The sequence below is a fragment of the Hippocampus guttulatus genome, chromosome 12, assembly GCF_054856545.1.
Source record: "Hippocampus guttulatus isolate MCC_2025c chromosome 12, RoL_Hgut_1.0, whole genome shotgun sequence".
Classification (NCBI taxonomy): domain Eukaryota; kingdom Metazoa; phylum Chordata; class Actinopteri; order Syngnathiformes; family Syngnathidae; genus Hippocampus; species Hippocampus guttulatus.
In genome coordinates this window covers 11651563-11677452 of record NC_141272.1, presented here as the reverse complement: position 1 = coordinate 11677452, position 25890 = coordinate 11651563, and the positions used below count along the sequence as shown (strand labels likewise).

Here is a 25890-nt window from a genome sequence, read left to right as displayed (position 1 = left end):
ATCTAAAATACGGCGCCACGATCCTCAACTGGGAATTTGGCTCACTTTCACTCGTCAAGCACTGAAAAGAGCCGGCGCATCCGACCCCATTTCAAATCCATCCACAAAACGACATAACGCAACATTGACATTGAATATTTTGATTGTAACGGTCAACTTAAGTCATTCTTGACAAGTAATAAATTCACGCCGCAACTCGAGCGGAAGGGTGTTGCTACCACATCAGGAAAAAAAAAATAAAATCGACATCACGTTATAACGTGATAAATTGAACGTTTTAATGCATGTAATAATAAGTTAGGATGTTAGCGTGTGATAATTTTGGCTTCCTCATTAGGCGCAGCAAAACGAAACAATTACTTCTGGTTCAGGTGGAGCCCTTAGCGTTCTTATGTTTGTTTGTTTTAAACAATATCCGTAGTTACAAAACTAGTAACTTTAATTCATAGGACACAAAAAGGACTCCGTTGACCTGAACAGGTCAAGGAATCGCTTCGTGGTACAGCAAATTTGGAAGCCGAACCAAACATGTTTTAACATGTAAGTTTCACAATTTCACTGCAACAGTTTTGTCTACAAATAGAAAGTATATTTTTTAAAAAGTATCAAATGCATGGGTTTTTGAAAAGTAATTTCCTAAATGATTCTATGATTGCTTACGGTTTGACCAGTTTTTCAATAATAAACCATTGTAAAAGATTGCGTTGTGGTCTTGCTAACCTCTGGACAAGTTATTTACAGTAATCACTTCTTGGGGGGTCTTGGGGGTTCTATGCCGCTTTATTCAGACAAGTGGGACGATAACAGGCAGCATGGAAAACAACAATAACCATAATAGATTTCAGTGAGTAAATCACAGGCTTTCTCTACGGAGTCCTGTTCACACATTGCTGCTCCTTTGTAGTTAAGCCTAAATAGAAAACAAGACAAACACGGTCATGATACGGTGGATAAAGGAGAGATGGCGGAGTCAGACAATGAACGCTAGGATGATTTTTAACAAAGCCCTTCTCGAATGTGGTGTCTTACATTTTCTGGGTGAGGTTCTGGAACATTTCGTTCAGTTAGCTGGTCATTTGATTTGTGTGATTCTTCCATTTTATTTTCTAACACAGCAAAATAAGATAACAGTCATAAATCGTCTTTGGGCAAGTTGAGAACATAAAGTGCAAGAGCATTTTTGCCTCTGAGATCCTTTTGCAATACACTATCAGTTTGAAACCAAACTTCACCCTGCGGGATTTTTTGTTGGAGATGTTTCACAAGGCAGGCAAAGGAACTACGAAGCAGTACTTTACAGCCATCCGGAGAAGACACACCCACAAGCTTTGCTATCGTCCTCTTAGTACTACTCGTCCTTGTGAGGGAGGTCCGAACTGGTTCTGTTAGGCCAAAACTACTAACCTAAATTCCGCTAGGAAAGCTTCACGTGAGAAGGAAGGAGGAAGTGGTTCAAGATCCACGGCTGCTGGTAAGAGGATCTTTGTACCTTTGGCCTATCATCAAATGTGAAAGGTGTGTGTGTGTTCCGTACCGTCCACCCTCTTCAAACCCACACAACCACCTCATTGCCGGCGGAGCGCGCTGACTGCTGAGCTATAAAAACAGCTCCCCCCCCCCCCCCCCCCCCCCATAAAACACAGAAGAGTGAGGTTTTACTTACGTACAATCACGCAGCGATGTGAAATCTGTAACACATGGAACAAGCGTTTGAGTCACTTTACAGAAATACAATTTACAATACAACCCGTCGCACGAGCGCACTTGTATTGGGTTGAAATGACAACCCCTCTTTAAACTTGAACAGGCTGAATTGTAGTAGCTTATATTTACCATGAATGTTAGACGACTGGTTAGCACGTCGGCCTCACAGTGCAGAGGTGAAGGGTTCGATTCCGGCTGCGGCCTTCCTGTGTGGAGTTTGCATGTTCTTCCCGTGCCTGCGTGGGTTTTCTTCGGGTAATCCGGTTTCCTCCCATGTTCCGAAAACATGCATGGCAGGTGATGTAACACTAAAAATTGTCCCCGAGTGTGGTTGTGAGTGCGAATGGTTGTTTGTCTCTGTGTGCCCTGCATTGGACTGGCAACCAGTTCAGCGTGTCCTCCGCCCTACTGTCCGAAGACAACTGGGATAAACTCCAGCACCCCCCCGCAACCCTTGTGAGGATAAAGCGGATTCGAAAATGGAGGGCACACATAGACCAACAGTTGCAAAGATGTTGGCTCGAGTTTTGCCAACAGCTTTAAGGGCGGCAACAACACATATCTCACAGAGCGGCGGAGGTTTGTGAACATAGCGAATGTTGATTTTTCATCAGGGTTCATTCAAGATGGCCAAAGGTCACAACATCTTTGCGACCGTTGGCGACCTTGAATGAACCCTCACGAAAAAAATGAACATTACCTACCTTTGCAAACCTTTGCCGCTCAGTGAAATACAGGCTTTATATAATCCAGTTAAAAAACAATTTTCATATCGTAAAAGACCTTCAGAGTGTAAAAAAAAAAAATCACCTCACACATGTTGTATGTAGCATTCCTTCAAGTTATATTTGTACACTCTTAAAGTTTTTTATTTTAATTCGTCAATGATAACGGCAACAAAAACAGTGGTCCACAGCCTCCGGTCCGCGTGCCATTTGGTCCTGGGCCGTAAAAAATTCTCCACCATATGTGGTGGAAATGTACCGTACTCATTGCCATCATTCTCTCCTTCTAGAAGCACTGGCCAATGTTGAAGAGGAGTTTGTGGCCAGAGTTACCAAGGAGGTGATCAATCAACTTAAGAACGCTTTTAATCTAAATGTAGTACATTTTAATGTAATCATTATTAAAGTCCATTTTATTATGTATGTATTCCTATATTTAGATAAGTTTATACTTTTTCCTACTCCTTTTTGAATGTTTAAATGGTCAGGAATGCTTCCAGAAAATATATTTACCTTTGTGTTGATGATGTTGTTTAGCTACTTAAAGTTACTGTAAATAACTTCCTGTGCGCCTCGACCTCACGATGGTGTCCAAATTCATGCGGTCTTGGAATAGAGCCTTCAAATCTGATTTTTGTTTCCAACGAGCAAAAGCTGCTTCAGATGTCACTTTTGTCGCCTACATGACTCTGCTCTTCTTCTAGGCCGCTCTTCTTCTACACGTCTCTTCTACCAGCCGAGGACATTGCTCTTTCAGAAACACTCCAAATTGTATGACATTTGAGTTTTGGGAAGTTCCATGGCACCAATTTGAGAAGACAGGTCTGTTCACGTTAACTTGGAATTCACAATGTTTAGCATTTCTGTAAGAGACACCGATAAAAATCTGATGGTCAGAGAGATACACAAGCACTTTTTTTTTCTTTTTCCAGACAATTTTTACTTGAAAAATAAGAAGAGTCGGAAAACAAAACCATGTCATCACGACACAACACAAAGGCAGCAGGTCCAGTCGGCAACATGGTAACACGGTTGCAGTCGATGACTTTTTTGTTTGTTTTATTTTTTATTTTTACAGGGCTACTTTGACTTCATGCTGACATCTTCCAGTGAGAACCAACAGAACAGAAGTTTAAAGCTCGAGGATTATCAAAAGACACACACAGAAAGGGGGTCATCAATTACACATCCCAAACTCGGGTTTTTTTGAACATACTGGCAGTGTTAAGAGAGCATAGGCGGTACAAAACAAAGTGTCAAGCAGTCCTTTCATCCCCTGCACTCAACATGTCATGACAAAACAAAACGGCTCCTTTTCCCTCATGCCATCACGTACGCACTCACCAATGGAGCAAACACGGTCGGAGATCGTGATGATGAGGGGAAGTTGAGAAGAGCAAGAGCAATTTTGCCTCTAGAGATCCTTTTGCAGTACATCTGGAGTTTTACTCCAAACAATTTTTGTTGCTGTTGTTTCACTTGGGAGGAAGTACAAAGTAGTATTAGGGCCACCCAGAAAAGAGAAGAAAGCTTCAGGATTAAAGTCCTAACTTTTGATGAGAGCAAAGTTGTATATTTATGAATTCATACGTTTTCATGAGAATAAAGTTGGACAATTTCGGGGGGGAAAAAATACATTCAAAATTCAAATCATCATTTTACGAGAATGAAGACCTATTTTCGAGATTAAAGTTGTGTGTTCGAGATCAAAAATAATTGTAGCAATTCAGAACGTGTACATTTTTGGACAAAATCATACATTTTCATGAATTGAAACAATTGAACAATTGACTGGTTAGCACATCTGCCTCACATTAGAGAGGCATCTGCCTGTCTATCTCTCTCTCTCTGTTTCTGTTTGTTTGTTTGTTTGTGAATTGTTCTCAGTGAGTACCCAAAACGCTGACCAACCCTCTCACATTTTGAAAAAATCAAAATACAACAGGAAGGAGATCATCTCTTAATTGAGTTCGGCCCAATTGTTTGTTTGTTTTTTTAACATTTTGCGCAGTGCATTGCGGGTTGGGTGACCTCAACATCTGGAACGCTCTAATCCAGGGGTGTCAAACCCATTTTTGTCATGGGCCACTTTGCAGTTACGTCTTCCATCGGAGGGCCATTACAACAGTGAAACCGAAATAATGTTTAATCATCACATCGTATAATTACTTGTACATAACAAATAAAATTGACAGATTACTAGTTTTGAAACGATTCAATTGTTGGTTCAATTATTGTCCAAGTGAGTGTAAGCAGGGTAAAAAAAAATTATTGCAAATTCTCAACGTTATTTATTACATGTGACAATTTGACATTTAGGTCCAGATTTGAGCAAGGATCATGGAAGTTGTCACACGTGATTAGCTTTCGCGGGCCACATAAAAAGACGCGGCGGTCCGGATCTGGCCTCCGGGCCTTGACTTTGACACCTGTGCAGACATTGGATACAAACTTAAAAACTGTCAGTAAACGTGTCTTCGAAAAAAGAAAAAAAAAGCAATGTATTTTAGTAGCCTGTTATGATGCCCACACACAACTCGGTACATTGTCATACTTGTAACGTATAGAGTGGTACATCATGCCTTTAGCGACTTCTTGCACACAAGAATTCGCTTCGAGGGGGAAACATCATATCGTTGACAACACGCAAACATTTGTTGCAGCACCGCACATTTTTACAAAAAAACAAAACAAAACTAGAAACTCATGCCAAAACATGTCTTCGTCGTGTCAGATGGGTGGGAAAGCTCGTGACACGCCGTGTGCCGAACATTGCGTAATACATTTGCATTCATGGCCAATGGGGAGTGAAAGTGTATGTCTGTTTTTGCTTTGTGTGTGTGTGTGTGTGTGTGTGTATGGGGGCAGAGGTTTAAGCCAGGGTGCCTCCCACGGCTGACGCAATGATAATTCCCAGGATCACACAGCATATAATAATGATTATTTTCTTCTGTTTAATGGGGGAAAGAAGACAAGAGAGCATCAGTCGTCCAGGGCAGCGAGTAGGGAGCAGAAGACAACATGTTAGAAACTTGTTCAAAACACACATGCTACCCTAGTTCCCAGCAGCAAAAGTACGGGGGGCACCGAATCACTCCCAGTGTTGCACATGACCACATTGTATTCCACCAGCTGTAGGGTGACTACATACTGGTTTCAAAAAAAGAGAACACTTGGTGTGGCTTCAAGATAATTAAATGATACTCAAAGATGCCATACATTATAACTCTAATCTATTTAAAGTTAGGGCTGCATGATATTGGGGGAAAAAAACTTGCAATCTGGCATATTATTACGAATTTGATTGGGCTTTCGTTCCATCGCAATTCAAAAACTCAACATCAAAAACTCAACTTCTCATTTGTTGCGCAAAACGTCAGGCAAATTAAACACATATGACTTGGTCTCGTGAAAAACAATGAAACCTGACATTTTCATGAATTTATGGCTTTGGTTACCATGACGACCAGGGGCTGAACTGGAGCATGCGACAAAGCGAGCCTACTGGGTGTTGACAATTCAGCAACTTTGTTACGGAATTCAACAACTTTACAACCTCTCAAGTGACTGACATGATTGGTTTAAAATCAGGGGTGTCAAACTCATTTTTGTCGCAGGCCACATTTACTGACCGTTTCCCTCGGAGGGCCGTTCTGCCCGTGAAACCATTTAAAGAAGTCAACTACTGTAATGAGGGGTTTGTTCACAAGAGAATGCTGACAATATCTCGCTCATTTATTACAATATGAGAAGTTGAAATTCTGGTACAGATTTTAGCAATCATCATAGAAGTTAACATTGCTTTCGCGGGCCACATAAAATGATGTGGCGGGACAGATTTGGCCCCGGGGCCTTGAGTTGGACACCCATAGTTTCAATGAAGCATTGAGAAACAAATCTAGCGACTTTATGAAGTATAAATGTTCAGAAAATCATTGGGCTTCACATCCAGACTGTACATTGTGTTAACCAAAATAAAGTAGTTTACAACATGATGAAAATAAAATGAAGATTAATCGATGACCTCATTGATATTTTCGGAACAGCCAAAGCGAGAGAGGCTATCGAGGCCAGCAACTCTGCTCCTCCATACTCTGTGACAATCAGTTCAACCCCTAGCGCCAAGCCACCAATGCATAATATAACAACATGCATTTTCCAAAATAGGCAGACTTACTCAACTGCTTAATTTCACCCTTGGCGCTGTTAAGGCGCAAAATTGTGTGTAGACTGTACAAACAAGAACAAGTACATTTACAAAATAATGTCCCCGTTAAGCATGTTTTTTTTTGTGGATTTGTGTTGGGAGGGGAAAACATGCAAAAGCTCTGCAGGAGTCGTGTGTGTTACGGACATGTTGCAGGTGTGAGAATCACGCAGCGGAAAATCTGTGTTGTCTTTTGAAACATTAGGACAATGAAGGCTCAAGGTACGCTGGGCCACTTTCTTTGCAAAAAGCACAAAGTCCATTTACCGCATGTGAACAAGAAAATGGGCCTGGTTATGATCATCAAAGGGGCTGGATTGTTCTGCAAATACCTTCTCGTGTCCTAACTGAGGCCAACTGCCAGACAAATTACGAGGACACTTAAACAAGCAGCAATACAAGCTCCGATCAGGATCATCTTCTGCGTGGAAGAGGAATGGGGCGGGGCAGAGAGAGGAAATGCCATTTGAGGAATGTTTCAGAGCAAACACAGAAGGACAGAGTGACAGAGGTTACGTTGACATGGTGGCCCACCTTCCAAATAAATACCAGTACGGCATATTAAAAAGACAAAAACAAATCCTAGATCGATAATTTTTACAATGGTAAAAATATTTGGCCATGAAGCAGGAGCTCTAATATCTTTTGGGGTCACTCTGCTTACAGGAAAGACATTTTCCCAAGGGTCCTCTCATAAACCTAGCGCCAATTAAACAGAATGACCCATATACACCCTCTAAATGCCAGAGGAATTAAGAAACGGCCTATTTTTGAGAAAACAAAATTAGTAAACCTTACAAGAATGAAATTAGTAATCCTTACAGGAACAAAGGCATATTTTGCTGCAGTTAATAGTAAATAATATACCGGTATATAAATATATAAAGCCCTATTTTTAGCAGGTTGGGCCCAGTAGAAAGACAATTAGTATGTACACAAGAGTTACTTTAGAGCAGTGGTTCCTAACCTTGTTAGAGGTACCGAACCTAAAATGGTAATACGCAAATTCAAAAATTGAGCTAAGGATGTGACTTTAACTGAAACGATAATAAATAATCTTTGTAAATGGACATAAATGAAGGCAAATTCTGGCACTGGAAATTCTCTATAACTAACATTCTTTGTTTTCATTCATGAAAATAGCACAGCAGGCTGAGCAAGCAGCGATGACGAAGCCATTCTTTTCTAGGTTGTTTCTGCCAGGGTTGATGAAAAATCGTGTTTGATTTTTTTTTTTTTAAGTACTGTACATTCATTATCAGAGATGGTTGCTGTTCTGATAGGAACCAGTAGGTGGCAGAGTTTATCCACAGTACTGTAGTTAGACGTAGCTGCTTATTATTTTCCGGACGATTTTTGCATCCATGTAAAATATTAAGTAGCCCACTGAGTATTTGAGTTCTAAATAACATAATAATGTTACAAAAAGCACTATAAAGTGGTGTTTTGACTTAACAGTCATTGTCGGAGAGCGTTGCTGTTCTGATAAGAATCAGTAGGTGGCAGAGTTTATCCACACTAGTTGGACGTAGCTGCTTATTCCTTTCCGGACGATTTCTGGATCCAAGTAAAATATTAAGTAGTCCACTGAGTATTTGAGTTCTAAATAACATAAGAATGTTGCAAATAAAATGGTGTTTCGACTTAACCTTTTCATAGATTTTTTTTAAATGACACCAATAGTTAATTAAGGGGGAGCTTGGAGTTTTGTTTTCGAGGAACCACCTCACCTGAAGAAAAACAAACTAGTAGAGGCAGAAGGTGTGACCGACACTCACAACCATGACTTCGACCTTCCTGTGTTGAGTTTGCATGTTCTCCCACAGCTTGCGCCTGTTTGAGAAAACAAGTGCAAGGAGTCCCTAATAATGTGTCCTGCGGATGTGAAGCTGCCCATAGATGGAGCTTTACATTTGCATCAAGACGACCGTACACACATGCTCCACATGCAGAGCGTAAACTACGACGTGCCGCGCATGCAGACGTCACTAACACAACAGCAACCACACACGCCGCATGCTCGTCGTTTGTCACGCTCACTGGGCGCTTGCCACTCACCCTCCGAGCTTTACTCTGGTATTTAACCGCCTTCTTTGTGTCTGAAACGGCCCTCTCCACATAGTCTACCGAGTGCTCCACATTGTATTCTATGCGGTCTATCATCTCTCCCTGGCAGAGGGCGGGAAGGGCAGGAAAGTGGGGAGCAAATGTGTACAGGGAAGAATGGGTGGGTGATAAAGAAAGAAGAGGGAGGAGGTGGGATGGGAGAGAGGAGAAAAGGGGGAGTTAGTTTCCTGATTTTGTGAGTGGCTCTCACCCGCCTGCTGGTCTTTTTAAACTTCTTGCATTTGGGGATGGTGTCTTTTGCTTCCTCCACATAGTCCTGCGCCTCCCACACGCTGCGCTCTATGTTGTTCACCAGCTCGCCCTGCACAACAAAAACAGCGGCAGTCAACGCCGGTGGTGGCAAGCACTATTTTTGCTTCGCGGAGTTTTGTCGGGTGTGGCTAATACGCCGCACATTGCATCACTTTGGAGTTTGGTATGAGGGATCTTTCCTCACTATGTGAGAACTTGAGTGCCTTCGTTGCACATTTGCAACTAGAATCTGCAGATTGCCCTTTGACTAGGCGGGTGACGGGTCTGCTTTAGAGAACCTCGTTGTTGGTCGTGAGTGCATGCATACTACACAGAAAAAGATGCTTTTAAGTTCAATTTGACAGCCAGTGAATGGACCGGAATTTGGGCTGGCCTCGTCACTTTAGAGTGCCTCGTTGCCAAGGCTGTGAGTGTGCACGTTACATAGAGGAAGGCGTAACAGCAAAGGGGGAATGTTATTTCTTTTTTTTGTGAAGTCCGATTTGAGTCAGCATGTGGAACTGAGCTTCGGGCCTGCTTTGGCACTTGAGGGCATCTCATTGTCGCACCATCAATGCACGTCACAGACAGAAGGCGGGAGGGGAGATTGGGGGGGCTGTAGTATTCGGGTCCTGGCTTGGCCGCTTAACAGCGCAACCCGCTGGAGGCTTTCAGCAAAATACATTTCGTTCAAATTTGGCAGCATTGTTAAAAGCATTCTTCTCGGTGGTATGTTAAATTGACAAGACGTTTATTTATTCTTTACAAGGACTTTTAGTCGCTCTTTCCTCACTCAAGTATTTTACTTTTCCGAAGACTTCTCTACTTTCAAACAAAAGATACAGTATCTGTACTTTCTACTACATACTTTGTCAAACAAATGTTAAATGGTTGCGGTTTGCCCGTGAAACTGATTCCCCCCCCCCCCCCCCTTTTGATGGAGAGAAAAAAATTATTCCAAATCTGAAAAAGTGAGCCAGCATCATAGGATCGAGTGTTTTCAACCTGAGAGAGGTTTCCTGTATTTCGGGACCAATACTCGTATATATCGGAATCAAAGTCCCCTTTAAAATATTCCAAGCAACAGGCTGAATGAAGAAGAGATTGCATGGACAGCAACGGTGATTCCCCCAAAGTGAACAGAAGAAAAAAGGAGTCAATTACCTTTGAGCGTTAGCTGGCTGCAGTGTTCTCTAGCGCTTAGTGCCATTGATGTGTGGAAAAAGGAGGAATAGAAACAAGGAATATTAATGGTAAAGGGAGGGAGAAAAATCACAAAATTAGGAAGCATTTCATGATAGAAAGGTTAGTTCATTCTATAACCATTTACAATTACAACACGAATGTAAACTGGATGGAGAAAACGTGTCGGGCTGACAATGTGTTCATATCCTGTCATTGCGTGAAAGCTCCCTATAAGTGAAAAGTCAGTTTGACAGAAGGAGAAAAATCGGGGCCTTGTCATTGTCATAGCAACCCTGGATTGTCTTCCTTTCGTGTGCACGGTGCAGTGGAACTTGAATTCTTCTTTTCCTAACTTACCAACATTCTCCACAGATTTCTGCTCGTGTCAATTACAGTTGATCTGAAGAGCAACGGGCTAATCCGCATGTCAACATTTGACCGTTGTGACACCTCGAGGACTTTTGCATCCCGCACACTTTAGTCTGTCTGACGCACGACGACGCACGATGGATAGAAGATAAGCATTTGCACCTGGCTCTCCACCAACATGGCCATGTCCATGAACATGTCGTGAAGCTCTCGGATGCTGTTTTCCAGCTTGATGATCTCAGTGTGCCGCGTCTCGATTTCGTTCATGGCCTGCTGGGTGATGTTGTCCATGATGATCTTTACAAACATAAAAAAAAAAAAAAGACAAAATTGTAGTTTGTTTATTAGGAGGTTCTGTTTTAATTGGAGTTAGTTGGATTCTCTGTAGGGTTGAGCAGACAATACTTCAATCAAATATTGTGGACACATACATGTATTCCAATTCAGGTTTAATGGGATTTAGAAGGCATTTGTCCCCTAGTTTCATTCAATTTAGATGTTTTATTTACTTATTTTGGGCGGCCCGGTGGTAGACTAGTTAGCACGTCGACCTCAGGGTGCAGAGGTTGTGGGTTCGATTCCAGCTCCGGCCTTCCTGTGTGGAGTTTGCATGTTCTCCCCATGCCTGGGTGGGTTTTCTCCGGGTACTCCGGTTTCCTCCCACATTCCAAAAACATGTGTGACAGATGAATGGAACACTCTAAATTGTCCCTAGGTGTGAGTGTGAGCGCGGATGGTTTTTCAACTACGTGTGCCCTGCGATTGGCTGGCAACCAATTTGGGGTGTCTCCCACCTACTGCCCGAAGACAGCAGGGACGTGCTCCAGCAAGCCTGCAATCCTTGTGAGAATAAGCGGATTAGAAAAGATAGTTTATTTATTTTTTCTATTTTCCTCCAGTTTATCCTTAATTTCCAGGCATTGGGGAATGTTTATCACATTATCAGAATTTAAAAAGTCCATTCTCTGTAATTTTGTATTTTATTCAGATTTTTCTTCATTTACAGGATTTTTCTTGCCCATGCCCCCCCCCCCAACCCCATATTTCTCCAGATTTAATTTTTCACATTTACTGTGAGTTTCAGGATTTGTTTGGTCATTTTATTGTAATTTTCCTTAATGGAATGCATTTTTAACTTTTTTTTTAACATTTGCTTTTTTCAAATTTTCTATAATTTCCAGGATTTGTTTCACTCTTATTTTCCTTAATATTTTCAGGATTTTCCATATTTTCCAGGAGTTTCAAGAGTTTTTCACATTTGCAGAAATTGTCAGGGTTTGCTTTGTCATTTTCCACACGTTCTTATTACTAGATATTTTTTCAGTTTACACATTCACACATTTTCCTTTCGATTGCACAGATTTTCTTCTCACCTTTTTCAAAATTTCCAGGATTTTTTGGGAAGAATTTTCCACAATTTTCTTTTTTTATTTGCATGATTTCCTTTCTCATTTTGTCTGTGTCTTCCTTCATGTCCCGGTGAAATGTGTGAATTTTAATGAGCAAACTTAGCCATAAACGTGATGAGGATGAACACTTTGGCCTTGACTGAGGTCATCCTTCTCTTAACTGCCATTCATTTCGGCATTGGGTTGCATCGCTTACCCCCGACGTGAAGATAGCAGGATTGTCGCTTTCGAGCATGCTTTCCAGCTCCTCGTTTGTCGTATTGCGTCCAGCTAGCGAGCACCAAAACACACAGTGGAAGAGACGATTAGGAAAGAACCCAGAAAGTAAGTTACTTCAATCAAAGTCGTCTTCAAACCCTCCTCGCTGTTTAATTCATGATCATTTCTCCACATCATTCAAATGAATGAAAAGGAAATGTGTTAGCCTCTCTATTTGCTCTTTAGCCACCTGACTGGACCGCTTTTTAATTAGCCTCCATCCCCTGGACGGTGAAGGATGTGATTTAAAAATAATTGGTGTCGGAATTCAGGACAGGAGCAGCGCAAAAGAACAACTTTAGGTATTTGAGTTCAACTTGTTGCTGATGCTTGGTGTCAGCATCTGGTTGGCTATTTCCGGCGTGTTGCGTCACTCTGACATTGCAATGGAACCTCTCAGCCACTCATAAAACCTTACAATTTGCAATTTGACAATTACTGCAACGTCAACGCCAGTTTTGTTAGCCTGTCTAAGTGCGCTTTGCATTGTGCGTTAGCATCAAGCAAGCGGAGATTCCCAAGGCAAATGTGTGTGTTTGTTTTAAATACACCACGTGTACTTCTTCTTATTCTGATTTGTTTGACGGTAAATTCCAATTGGTTGTGGCAAGAAACAAGTTGAAGCTTGTGTTTTTAAAGAATTGCTCACCAGCCGTCAAACTGTTACTTTTCGTGGAGTGAATTGTGTTTGTATCAATAGCTCAATCGTTTTATTTGGTTCGTTTATTTGGTACTTTGTTCACAAAGGTGGTAGACAAAGTTGTGACGATCAATATTTTCAGTATTTCTCCTCAAATGTTTAATGCTGGGGAATAGTTAAAAATTCCAGTGTGCGGATGCGCACGGGAGTCTTCATGCGCATCACCAGCTGACTTTGCATGTTACAAAGCGTGCCGGTGAAGGAGTTGCACCGCATACGCCTTTAATGGCCCTCCGCAGAAGTGTCCTCCTTTTTAAAAGTCCAGATAGCTCTTAGCTCAGCTACATTCGGGCCTTCTCCTGGGCGCGATAGTGAGGAGGCAAGTCACGGCCAGTCAGCAAAGTCTCCATGAGGCCAAAAGTTAATCAAAGTAGGCAATGTTGAGAAACGTCACCCCAAGCATATAGATATCCAACAAACTATGAACAGATCATTTTAAAATATATAGCAATGACTATAACATACTCCAAATAACTCGTTAATCAGAAACTCTGAATAGTTTGAAGCCCACAGCCATTGTGCTCTTTTCAGTTAGCTCTATGTGGAACCTTCAGCATTCAAGACAACATCGAAATATGGTTGAGTCGAAGCAGCTGCGGCAGGGCTTTAACTTTCTGGACTCCAACTTTCCACCTCTGCATAGCATGTAACAGAAAAACTGGAGCATGTGGGCCAAAATGAATGGCACCACTTACTTCAGTGCAAAAAAGATCTCGAAAATATTCATGTCAATCATGTTTATTTTTTTTCATCAAGACCAGTGTTAGTCCTTGTCTTTTTTTCTGTTGCTTCGATTAGGACTATTAATTTGTTTTCACCATGTTTTGGTTTTTATTAATCTTGACATTTTACCCCATTTATAAATATATGATGGGGTATTTTTTTAGGCCATGAGTTCATTTTATTGTCTGATTTTTTGAGATACGTTTCATGACTTTATTGCTCAATTGCTAATCTATAAATTCATTTTCCGAACTGCTTATCATAAATCATCATTTTATCCTGTGTTTGAATGATTATAAATATTTGCATTGTTGCCTTTCTCATATTTAATTTATCAATACAGTACCTGTAGATGATTGGGTATTTTTTTCTCCTTTGTTCTTTTCTACATCTGCGTTTAACCCCCCCCCCCCCCTCCCCCCATTTGTTCCCTACCAAGTATGGCTATCCTTAAGTTCTTTGAAGCGGCAATAAATCTTGCATGTCATTGCCATTTCCACATCAGGAGGGTCACAGCTTGAGTTGAAGGACGGAGCAAGGGAATCATGACCAATAGCGACAATGATACACACACGCAGGCATGCACGCACACACGCACACACAGTCTTTATTACGTGATCCTTCATCTCTTCTCTATCGTCTTCATCCCATTTCCTCACCTTTAATCTTAATCTTTGTCACATCATTCAGAGTGGTTGACCCAAAAAACATAACAAATGCGTACGCACACTTCCACCAGTCCATGTCAACACCACGCGACTCTTAAATCGCCGCAAAGACTCTGAATCAGGCTGCTAATTGTTACCATGGCGACCCAAACCCTCTGCAGCCAAATGCCAAGCCTCACAGGACTGGCTTTTTCCATTATCGTTGACGTATTGTTTAAAAATTCATCTTATCTTGCCACCAATAACGATAAGCCTGCTTGTTCACGGCCATTGGCACATTTTGAAACGTACAACAATGACCCTTCAAGCATTTGTCGGTTCACAAGTTCAACATACTGTATCTGCGAGTCGTTGAGCTGTGGTGTATCCCGGCTGACTTTTGGAGAAAGGCGCCTTGCCCTGGGGAGAACGCGCATACATCACATAGAGATGTTCCAACGAGTCGAACCCAGATCTTCTGATTGGGAAAGCTGAGATGGTATTTCAACTCTTAAATATGACAATCAAATGGAGCAACATGTCATGATTTTAGGAGTTCATTTTAGTCTGCAAGATAGGTAGACTATATTGAGGAAAATGTATTCGGACACTCGTAAGTTACAATGGGGAACCCTACTTACAAAATTTTCTAGTTAAGAAATTTCTTCCAGAACGTATTAATTTTGTAAGTAGAGGTACTGTATTGTATTTTTATACATCAGAGCAGTGACAAATAAATAGGATTGGCCAGTCATTTTATTGTCAATTGCAAAACACATTAATAATCACGCCCATGGATGTACATTATGAAATTAACCTAAAGCAATTGCTCTTGTCTAATTTTGTCTAACCTAACCCTAGACTAGGGATGGCCAGCCAGTCAGAGGCAAAGAGCCATTTTTTTTTTTAAACAGTGTTACTGCAAAGTGCCACATCATACACATGGGCAGACATAAACATCACCCCATCCCTTCCTCTCACACACAGAGAAGTGTTGGAAAGGGAAGCAACCGAGAACACAGTCACACTGCTGTCTGACACCACAGGCTTCCAGCTGCAATATGCGACCTATCGATCATCAGACCCACATGTTGCGGCATGTAATGAACCGACACCGATCTTTCACACAGTCAGTCAGTCAGTCAGTCATTAAAGCGCTGCTTCACATTACACCGCTAGGACAAAAGGATTGTGACTAGCGGCCGGAAAATTCACAAAATGTCAGAAACCTTACATGGGGATGAAGTAGAATCAAATGGAATTTACAGGAATAAACGAGGCAAAGATGAAAAAAAAGTTCCGTTTTTGGAACGGTGAGCTACATTTTAAAATGTGTGAGCTGAACTTTGAACTATCTTGTGTATAAAATAGTATTGTTAAATTATCTGTCGACATGTTGATGCAGCATTTGCGTTCAAATATTTGTTGTTAAAGCCTTATCATGCCGCTACATTGATGCTATTTGCTAGCGATGTAGCATTGTTTATTAGCATCAAGCCAAGTGGACGTCACACAGAGAAGCACCACGTGCAGTACGGGCAGGCCAATATTCTCTCTGCTCTGTGGGAACAACGGCCATTACTGGAGTATACAGTGGTTGGGGACCTTCTCTGCCTCTTCCTCTTGCTCTTAATCCCGCCATGTCCGCAGCACAACGTGAAACTACACTGAATGAGTGGAAAGCTAAATTTGCACCCGCAAAAAACAATTGCTGAAAAATGTGCACAGCAGCAGAGATGTGAGTGATGTACCGTTTACCATATTAATCGTGTCAATCTGAAGGAAACACAGTAGGTTGAAGATTTTTGTTTAATTGCTCGAGTCTTCCCTCAATGTTTGCACATTTCTATCTCTCCTGACATTCCCATTCTGTCTCCATGTCTAAATCCCTTCCCTTACAACAGATGAGACCAGCTAAGGTCCCCCGTGGCTGCACAAGCTGACAAATCAAATCAAATGGCTCTGCTGGCGCATGGGGGGGGGGGGGGGGGGGGGGAGAAAGAGTGTCAGATCAGTGCGCCTTAGTCCACCGTCTAATCATTCCATCGACCATGTTTGTATGATTGTGACAATGCGCCATCTTCGCACGATAACAGGTGGTGCACACACATTTAAACCAAGCTCCCCCACATTGACAGATGGCACAAAAAGGTTTACCTCTCAGTGAACATGCGTGTGTTTTGAGTGTTTCAGCATGATCGTGTTTCACATCGCGGAGTCACTTGGAAGTGACCCTGGAACTTCAGCCAGCCTGGATGATTACCTCAAGGGCAGAGAAACTACGGTTTTGATGTAAACTCAGAGCCACCGCTCGGATCAGCTCATCAGCAAACTCAGCAGAAACCCGATGACGATCCGAAATATTTGAATCAAGTGTGTTGGAGGAGGGATCGTGGCCCTCGAGGACCAACAGGATTTGGATACCCCGTATAGCAGGGCCGAGCGATGTGACATCCTTGGTCGACGGTGACCAAGTGACCACCGATTAAGAGTGATGTTGGCGTGGCTTACTGGAATGTGGTTCTAGACTCACTGATCTCCAGCTGCCTCTGGATGCGGCCCTTGCAGCGCTCCCTGTAGTCCGACTGGGTGGTGTTGTACTCGGACATCACCTCCACAAACTTGCGGGACAATGTGGAGTGCTGGGACAAAACAGAGTATTGACGTTTTATTTCAAATGTCTGCGTATTATAAAGGCGTATTACACATAGTTCAGTCATTCGTAAATAAAATGTATGCACTATGTATTGTAAATATTAAAATGAAAACAGAACTTTTATTTTGCACGGATGTCTCGTTTTAATTGTCATGTCACTGAGATTCTTCGTATCCATGGCATTGTTATGACAACTGTGATGATGATGATGCCGATGCTCTGTTTTGTTTCAAAATGTCTTCATTGGAATATTTGACTAGAGTATATAATTTTAATAGTCATTGCCATTTACACATTTATTTTTTTTCAATGCACATTTCTTTCTTTGAATTCATGCTTTTTGTTTCCACTTCATCATTTATGACACACTAACAATTGATTTAAGATGTCAGTCCAATATGATACGATGATGAATGATATTATAATAATCTAAAAAAAAAAATCTCAACAGTATATTGAGTTTTTCAATCGACCTGTGTCTTGCGTATCCTCAAATCGGCTGACGACGTGTTCTGACTTTCTTCCTGCTCGATAGTGTGCAGAATGCCTGGAACACAAAAAGACACACATGAGAAATAGACCCCCCCCCCCCCAAAAAGAAAATGCATATTTAATAATATACCTGTATGTACAGTATATCAAAATGAAGATCGCTATGACGCCATTGCATTGATTGTAAAGACGTTTTTTTTTTGGGCAACATTTTTTTGCTTCAATTCACTTTCCAAAAACGTGGACTGATTGACATCTCATCGGGGCATTTGTTGAACTCACTCTTTAATTTGGAGCGCACTTTGTTGGCCAGTTTCTTGATGTCTGCCATTAGATCCTCCAGTTCGGCTTTTGTTCCTGAGGAGAATGGACAAACCTGACTCAGACACACTCCAGACAATCACAAACAACTGGCATCAAATCAATCCGAGAGTAACAACAGGCCTCCAGCTTCAACTTCATAAAGACAAACAACATGGTTGCCGTCTTCCACTCAGCCGTGAAAGTCAAAACAAGAGACCGAGCGGCAACAGTTGTTTTGAAGTAATTTACGTTCCAATGTGACGACTGAGTTTGTCGAACAAAAATCTGATAACGGCACACAAATAGAATGGCGCAGACTGCCATTATTTCCCCCGGCGGACCGTCCTCTTCTTTATTTAGGCAAAAACTAATTCCACAGGCCTTCTGCTTTCAAGGGTGTGGCAGGCAGTTTAATTGAATTTATTTATTTTTCTACATTTGATGATATTTCAACAAGCACTGGGGAAGGAAGGTGGGCAGATTGTATTCATCTTGGCACAGTCCTGCTCTGTATACTTTTACGTTTTCTTTCATGTCACCCTTGAAAAAAGAAATCTAGAATTGTAGAGTGCCTTTACAAATAACCGAAAGATATGTGACAGTTAAGTTAAGGGAGTTGGGCTTTGGGGACCAGTACAGAATGAAGTCTGATCAATCAATAAGTAGAAAAAATTTGGAATGAATACCAGAAAGAAAATACCAACAGCATAAGGAACAAAGAATGGGGGGAAAAGAGACAACCAAACTAATGAATAAAAGCATATTGAAGATTATGCAAAGTATGCCTGTGTTTTTCCACCACATCTAACGACTAAAGGTGAAAAAGAGTGGCCACTCTGTTCATCCAGTTGCCGTTTTCATTCACGAATATTATATTGTTGGAGATGTTTTTCGACTTTTAAACTCACAGGGGTGTAAGGTTATGGAGGACCGTAACCATAGCAACCTGTCATGAGGTCACAGCAGCGCCGCCGTCGCAGCCAGAATAGAAAACAGGCGTGTTTCTCTGTGTGCATGTTCAGGAGTCAGATTAGATTTCCCCCTCCCGGTTACCAAGCAGAGGAGGCCAACTTGCTCTATCAGGTGTCCAGCGAGCCTTGTAATTGGTTGCCGGGAAAAGAAAGGAAAAGCGCACATGCTGATGAATCAGTACAAGTGCCGGGAAAGCAAATTGGAGGGGCAATACTGAAGAATCAATTGAGCTGTGGCTTCACACTCCGTCCCTCTCGCCCTCAAACGGAATCTTCAGGTCACGCCTGTTGCCACCATTAATACTGCGTTGCTATGGCGACGCGCGCAGGCAGGCCTCTCACCAGCCTCAAATTGTTTCCAAAGTGGCAGAAGAGGGAGGAAGGGAAGGATGGAGACAAAATTAAATGAGCTCGGGGGGAGAGTTTCCTCCTGAGTTATAAAATGATGGAGAGCGCGTCAGCCACTAAACAACAGCGCAAGGAAAGACGGCAAACATGGCGGAGGCACTATTTGACGTCAATTTATATCGCGCGGAGAACGGATAAATTAACTCGCTAACACGCAAAGTAATGCTTGGATGAATTTGGTGTGGAAGAACCACATCAAAACACTTTGTGCATGAACGAGTAGGGAGATATATTTTTTTGACTTTCACTCGCTATACGTTTAACATCAGCTCCTTTTAATGTACAGTATAAGGAATGCGATCCTTGCTATGCCTATATCCTGTCAAGATTAGCTTGAGACGCCAAGATGAGATTTGTCTCGATGCAAATCAATGTACCGTATTTTCCGCACTAAAAGGCGCACCTAAAAGTCTTCCATTTTCTTAAACGCTCACAGCGCGCCTTAAAATCCGATGCGCCTTGTGTATGGTCATTACGGTAATATGTCAACCCAAAATGGCTCCTTGCCAGAGACATGCTTACAACGCAGAGTTCAAACTTAAGGCGATCGGTTTCGCAGTTGAACACCGAAATAGAGCAGCACCAGGAGAGTTCAACGTTAACGAGTCAATGTTAGAACTTGCTGTTGGCTAAGTGAACTGTCTCGACGCTTTATTAAATACGTTTTAATGACATCTGATCGTTCTGTGTGCATTTCTTTGAAGGTAGCTCCATCTAGTGGATCCATTGCAGATTGCGTCCTATAATGCGGTGCGCCCAATATATGGAAAAAAAATACTAAATAGGCCATTCATTGAAGTTGCGCCTCATAATCCAGTGCGTCTTTTAGTGTGGAAAATACGGTACTTTTTGTTTCAGTCGTGCATGTCCCCCACACGCAAAACAAGATAAACATCAGCTTTTATCAGGAAAGGTTTCCTCCACTGTCACTCTCAGCCTTCTTCCTTCTGCATCACAGTCCGTCAGCTCTCCCTCTCTGTGGTTGTCAGCTTCAAGTCGGGGCACCATGACGCAAACAGATTCCTTCACTGTACTGTAACACCCGTCTTTTTCTTATTCTTTTTTTTAACCTTTCCAATGCGCCTCGTTTTCAGTTCTCCGTCTCTTCTCTGTAAATATATGACCGATCCTTTGTGTGCTTGCTCTGCTTATTGACTGGTCTAGAGTCCAGGTGGCATGTTTTCAAAGCTGACCTCATCACAAGAATGCGGGCAAGGGGAAGGTATTTGCAGTGCAATCAGGATCAGGACAGATCAAGCTAGAGACGTAAAATCGATGGGTTGACCCCGCACTTTGGTTAAAAAAAAAAAAAAAAAGATGTTATTGAATGGAAAGTGTCGGTCGGAATTAGATGAGTGTACGCAACATTTTCATGGTGGTAAAGGAGGAAAGACTGACAAAAAGACTGACAAACAGAAGCGGACAACTGGTCATTGAACCAGAAGTTTACGAATCCATCCATTTTCCATTGTGCTTCTCCTCATTGGAAGTCACGGGTGAGTTGGAGCCCATCCAAACTGATTGGGCGCAGCCAATCGCGGGGCACCTACCGGCAAACGACAATTCACACACACGCAGGTACATAATGTACGTACGGACTATAAGTGTCCATGCTACAGAGTGGGCGGCACTGATTTATAACCCCACCTCGACCCCTAAAAAGCTCGAGAGTGATTCTTTATGGCAGCATTTCAAAAGATGAATTGCAAATGTTCGGCCCCTTATTTATTTCTTTTGGCACAAACTTTCCTGCCTTCCATCATGGTTGAATGAAATCTAGTCTCGCCTCATTCTGAAGTTTAATTTGAACAATCCAAACTAATATGTTCCCAAGCTTTTTAATCTCTGTTGAATCTCACCAGATCAAGATATAATTTGTGCTTGTGTAGGAATCATAATTATACACATAATTATGTTCCATCCTCTTGAATGCGAAAACAATCCAGGTGGATCTGCGTGTAACCTGAATTTACAGTCGCTATTAAGATGCCAGATGCTCACTTGGTGGTTTCACAGGCAAATGTTTAGGCCTTGATGGAAGAGGTACTCTGTTTAGTCTATTAAATCAATTTATTCTGATTAGGAGGCGCAGGTATCAATACCACTTTGCCATTTCAGCACTTGTAATCCCTCTTGCAGCAATTTATACGCCCACGTCTCAGATCTAAATAGCCCTAACATTATTATTAGCTATAACTGACAAAGTGCGAGTGAGTGCGCTTGGCGAAACGAAAAAAACCCAAAATGTTTTCAGCCTCTCACATTAGAGGCCAACCGAAAAACGTTGCATGGACTGAAAAAGAAGTCTTTCCTATCGACCTTTCGTCTGTTACGACGGCAGCAAAAGTGGCGCAAGATAGAATTCAAGATTTTTCTGTCGAATGAAAGGCCTTAAAAGTGAAACAAAACTTTCTGTAATCTCTTGGGACTTTAAGTTTCATTCAGCATCGAAAGCAGGAAATGAACAAATATGCTCCACTCTATTCTTTAAGCCAGGGGGGGTCAAACTCATTTCACATTGTGGGCCACACACGGCCTCGGTAGATGTCAAGTGGGCCAGACCCTTAAAATTACACCATACTCTGCTATAAATAACCAAAATAATATGTCTTTCCTTTTTTTTTTTTTGGTCGAAACATTTCTTCACTATTAAGTTATCCTGCGGGCCTGATCAAACCTCCTTGGAGGCCGGTTCCGGCCCGCGGGCCGTATGTTTAACACCACCGTTTTAACCCATCAGCGTCATCAAGAGGTGTGTAATATTGATTGCATGTATTTAGGTTACCCCTCCCTTGCCCTCCATCATTGGTTCATATAATTTGTATTAATTGGTGTTTTATATGTCTTCATTTATCTCATTAAATAATTGCTTGAATAGTTTATTGTCAATAATAAAATAGAGTGAGTATTATTATGATTAATACACTGGCTCTACAGTTAATAAAGCTTTTATGGTGGCAACAATTTGAGCCTGGGATGAATTATTCAGTGCCGCTACTTAAGTCAGCTCGAGTAGCGCGCTCCATTTGCTTCATTTCAACTCCCAATAGAACATTTCATAACCCAACAAAATGTCTACAAAACATGAAAGAATCAATCCACTAATCTTTTTTTGAAACACATTCCTTTTAAATCCTTGGGGAAAGGACGCTATAATAGGGTGGCTATAATTTAACATGACGTGTCACTGTTGATTGAAACCCCTCTTGCTACCCATTCACTGGATGTGTTTTTTTTTTCTAGATGGAAAGCCATTTTTAATGGCTGCCGAGAATAGCTGAAGTGGTTCACATCAGTGTTAATGACTCAGCTTGTTCCCAGCTCCATTACATACATTACACGTATGTCAACTTCACTGTGTCCAAGTGACTTTGTGTGTCCTTAGCCTCCCGCATGTCCGCAACTGCTCAAGGGTACAAACGGGCGTTTATCGCATGTGAGAGACGTAGGGGGGAAAAAATGATCTATTGATCACAGGTTGAGTCTTACGTTGTTGATTAGTTAGTTTCTTCAGCAAGAACTGGATGATTTTTTTTTTTAAACAAAAGCTTTTTTTTTTTTTTTTTAAACAGCCTTAGAGACCACTTTGTTTCTGTGGAAGGTGTTGGGAGTGTTGGCATGCTGCCTTCAGTGAGTGGGAGTTGCTTTCAGCCCCCCAAACAGAAGACTGCAATTAAACCACGAAACTCCTGAGCGGTGTAGTTGATGACTCAGAAGTGACAGTTTTAAGAAAGTGGGGGCAGTCATCAAATCGTGATTGGGGAAAATACACCAGAATGTGATGGACCAAATTGTGGTTACAAACTGTGACACATAATTGATACAAATGCACTGCACTGAATACTCGCAGGTTTGGAAATGATAACGATAAAAAAAGAAGTCGAATTTTCCTCTCACGTCACCCTGTATGAAATCTCACAGTGTGTGTGTTTATTTGTGGACTCATTTTCTAGCAGGGAGCAGTTACAGTTTGGCACAGCAGACAACGTCAAGTCAAGTCAAGTCAACAGTATTTATAGAGCACTTTCAAACAGCCATCGCTGCATACAAAGTGCTGTACATGGAGCAATTTAACATGCACAATAAACAGTAAGACAAATCGGTAATAAAGGCGGTAGAAAGCACCAAACAGTAAAACCAAGAACAAATCTAAGTCATGCTGAGTCGAATGCCAAAGAATACAAGTGAGTTTTGAGGAGGGTTTTGAAGATGGGCAGCGAGGAGGCTTGCCGAATGTTTAGTGGGAGGTCATTCCAGAGAGAGGGACCAGCAACAGAAAAGGCTCGATCCCCTCTGAGCCTCAGTTTAGTTCTTGGTACTTCTAATAAAGTCTGGTCCACAGACCTGAGGCGCCGGGCAGGTGTGTAGGGGCGGATGAGCTCAGAGAGGTAAGGTGGCGCGAGATTATTCAGAGATTTGAAAACAAATAAGAGGATCTTGAAAATAACTCTAAAATGAATGGGGAGCCAGTGAAGGGATGCCAGAGTAGGAGTTATGTGCTCCCTCTTACGAGTACCAGTCAAGAGGCGAGCGGCGGCATTCTGGACCAGCTGAAGGCGCTTAATGGAGGACTGGCTGACTCCAAAGTAAAGGGCATTGCAGTAATCGAGCCGGGATGTGACAAAGGCATGAATTACCATCTCAAAGTGTTCATGTGAGAGGAGAGGTTTTATTTTGGCCAGCTGTCTAAGGTGAAAGAAGCTGGATTTAACAACGGCACCAATTTGCCGATCGAGTTTGAAATCACTGTCCAGTTTAAGGCCCAAGTTTGAGACTGTTGACTTAAGATAAGGAGACAGGGGGCCCAAGTCTACAGGATGGAATGTACAAGGGCCACTGGGACCAAACAATATCACCTCTGTCTTCTTTTCATTGAATCTCAAGAAATTTTGTGCCATCCAGGTTTTGATTTCTTCCAGACAGGATAGGAGTGGCCTTAATGAGAAGGCGTCTTTCTTGCTCAGTGGGACATAGATCTGGCAGTCATCTGCATAGCAGTGGAAGGGAATACCATGTTTCCTTAAGATGGAACCCAATGGGAGCAGATACAGCGAGAACAGCAGAGGCCCCAGAATTGAGCCCTGTGGAACACCACATGACAGGGGAGCAGTGCGTGACTCAGAGCAGCCAAGGCTGACACAGAAGGTTCTGTCAGCTAAATAGGACCTAAACCACTCAAGAGCACTGCCGCCAATGCCCACCAAGTGCTGCAAACGAGACAGCAGAATACTGTGATCCACTGTATCAAATGCTGCAGTTAAGTCCAATAAAACTAGACACACGTGGTCTCCAGAGTCATTTGCCAGGAGGATGTCATTAGAAACGCGTAACAGGGCTGTGAAACGTGAAATAATGCAGGAGACTAAAAGTCCTCATTTCTACATTTGAATGTCACACAAAGATGAATTGCATCATAATTGGAAATTATATATATATACAGTATATATATATATATATATATACACACACACACACATACATACACGCACGCACACATATATATGGAGGCACGGTGGTCAACAGGTTAGCACGATGGCCTCACAGTGTACAGTGCAGAGGTGCAGGGTTCAATTCTGGCTCCGGCCTTCCTGTGTGGAGTTTGCATGCTCTCCCCATGCCTGTGTGGATTTTCTCCGGGTACTCCGGTTTCATCCCACATTCCAAAAGCATGCATGGTAGGTTGATTGGGCACTCCAAATTGTCCCTCGGTGTGATTGTGATCACAAATGGTTGTTGTGTGCCTTGCGATTGGCTGGCTACCAGTTCAGGGTGTACCCCTGCCTAATGCCCGGAGACAGCTGGGATAGGCTCCAGCATGCTCGCGGCCCTTGTGAGGATAAGCCGATTAGAAAATGCGAGCACACATCGACGAACAACAATGCCACCCTCGATATATTTTGATCACATTAAACATGGCAGCTACGGATAACTAGTACTAATACTAGCTTGCTTTACAACACTTGGCTTCCTTTGTCGATTTGAGTCCAGGCATGTAGGGTTATTATTAGTGCTTTTATACAACAGCAGTTTCGTCATTTATTCCTAATTCTAGTGTTTGAATAAAGATTTTGATACAACTGAATTTTCTGAACGCCTGGAAAGAGGTGGTCTGTGATGGCAGTTATGGCTAACGGATCAGAAAATAGCATGTTTTCCCTTTAATTTCAGGCAAATGCAGTACCTGAAATTTTCCTACTGTACAAAGCCTGCATGTGTTATCTGTCTAAGGCTGTGTTGTACTTCTCAACTCTCTCGCAGGGGAAGCTGAGTGAGAAGGCCACTGGCGCTGCTGACCGTGCTCTGGGGAAACCACTCATCAGTGACTTTTGACCTTACGTGGCAGAATAGATCGCCCGTCGCATCATCAGTTAGGGTCATGACAAAGAGAGGCGGACAAGGCCAATAACCCCCGATATCAAAACAAGATACAATGCAATTAAGGGACTGAAAATGTCACTGAGGTCATGTTGCTAAAAAAATAACTCACATTGGCTTCAACATAAAAATCACACCGAGTCCATGTGTGTGTACGTATATTTGCATTAAATCGGTATGTGCAAATGGGTTGCAATTAGCATTAGCATTTCAGTCACAGAATAGTGGAGGAAAGGGGGGGCGGAAGGACAAAGCAGGAAGGTGAAGGACAAGATCCTGAGGCGAGAACGCCGGACCCGCAGTCATGAAAGGGGCCACGTGATGTAATTATGAAGCAATTAACGATGACAGAAATAGAAGAGTTCAACAGCATACAGTGTCAATTATGTTTTTCCTTTGA

General features: G+C 42.2%; 1 protein-coding gene and 1 long non-coding RNA gene across 4 annotated transcripts in view; one reads left to right on the top strand and one right to left on the bottom strand.

Moving 5' to 3' along the window:
• Nucleotides 1-700: 700 nt before the first annotated feature.
• On the top strand, nt 701-4643 carry LOC147197415 (uncharacterized). The gene is made up of 4 exons (XR_015102416.1): nt 701-1471; nt 2720-2769; nt 3134-3251; nt 3362-4643. It is a non-coding gene; the product is annotated as an uncharacterized LOC147197415 (long non-coding RNA).
• Nucleotides 4644-4731: 88 nt separating this feature from the next.
• Nucleotides 4732-25890, bottom strand: part of stx1a (syntaxin 1A (brain)) — a 40571-nt gene continuing 19412 nt past the window's right edge. Inside the window, exons 4-10 of one of the 3 annotated variants that reach the window (XM_086124882.1) lie at nt 17716-17790; nt 17415-17488; nt 16819-16927; nt 12154-12227; nt 10711-10845; nt 8954-9064; nt 4732-7057 (exon numbers count right to left, since the gene is read on the bottom strand). In XM_086124882.1, coding sequence (XP_085981008.1) covers nt 6980-7057; nt 8954-9064; nt 10711-10845; nt 12154-12227; nt 16819-16927; nt 17415-17488; nt 17716-17790 — 656 coding nt within the window. In that variant the 3' untranslated portion in view covers nt 4732-6979. Of the gene's footprint in view, nt 7058-8694; nt 9065-10710; nt 10846-12153; nt 12228-16818; nt 16928-17414; nt 17489-17715; nt 17791-25890 lie in introns of those variants that run through there. The other 2 variants (XM_086124881.1, XM_086124880.1) reach the window with 2 other exon arrangements.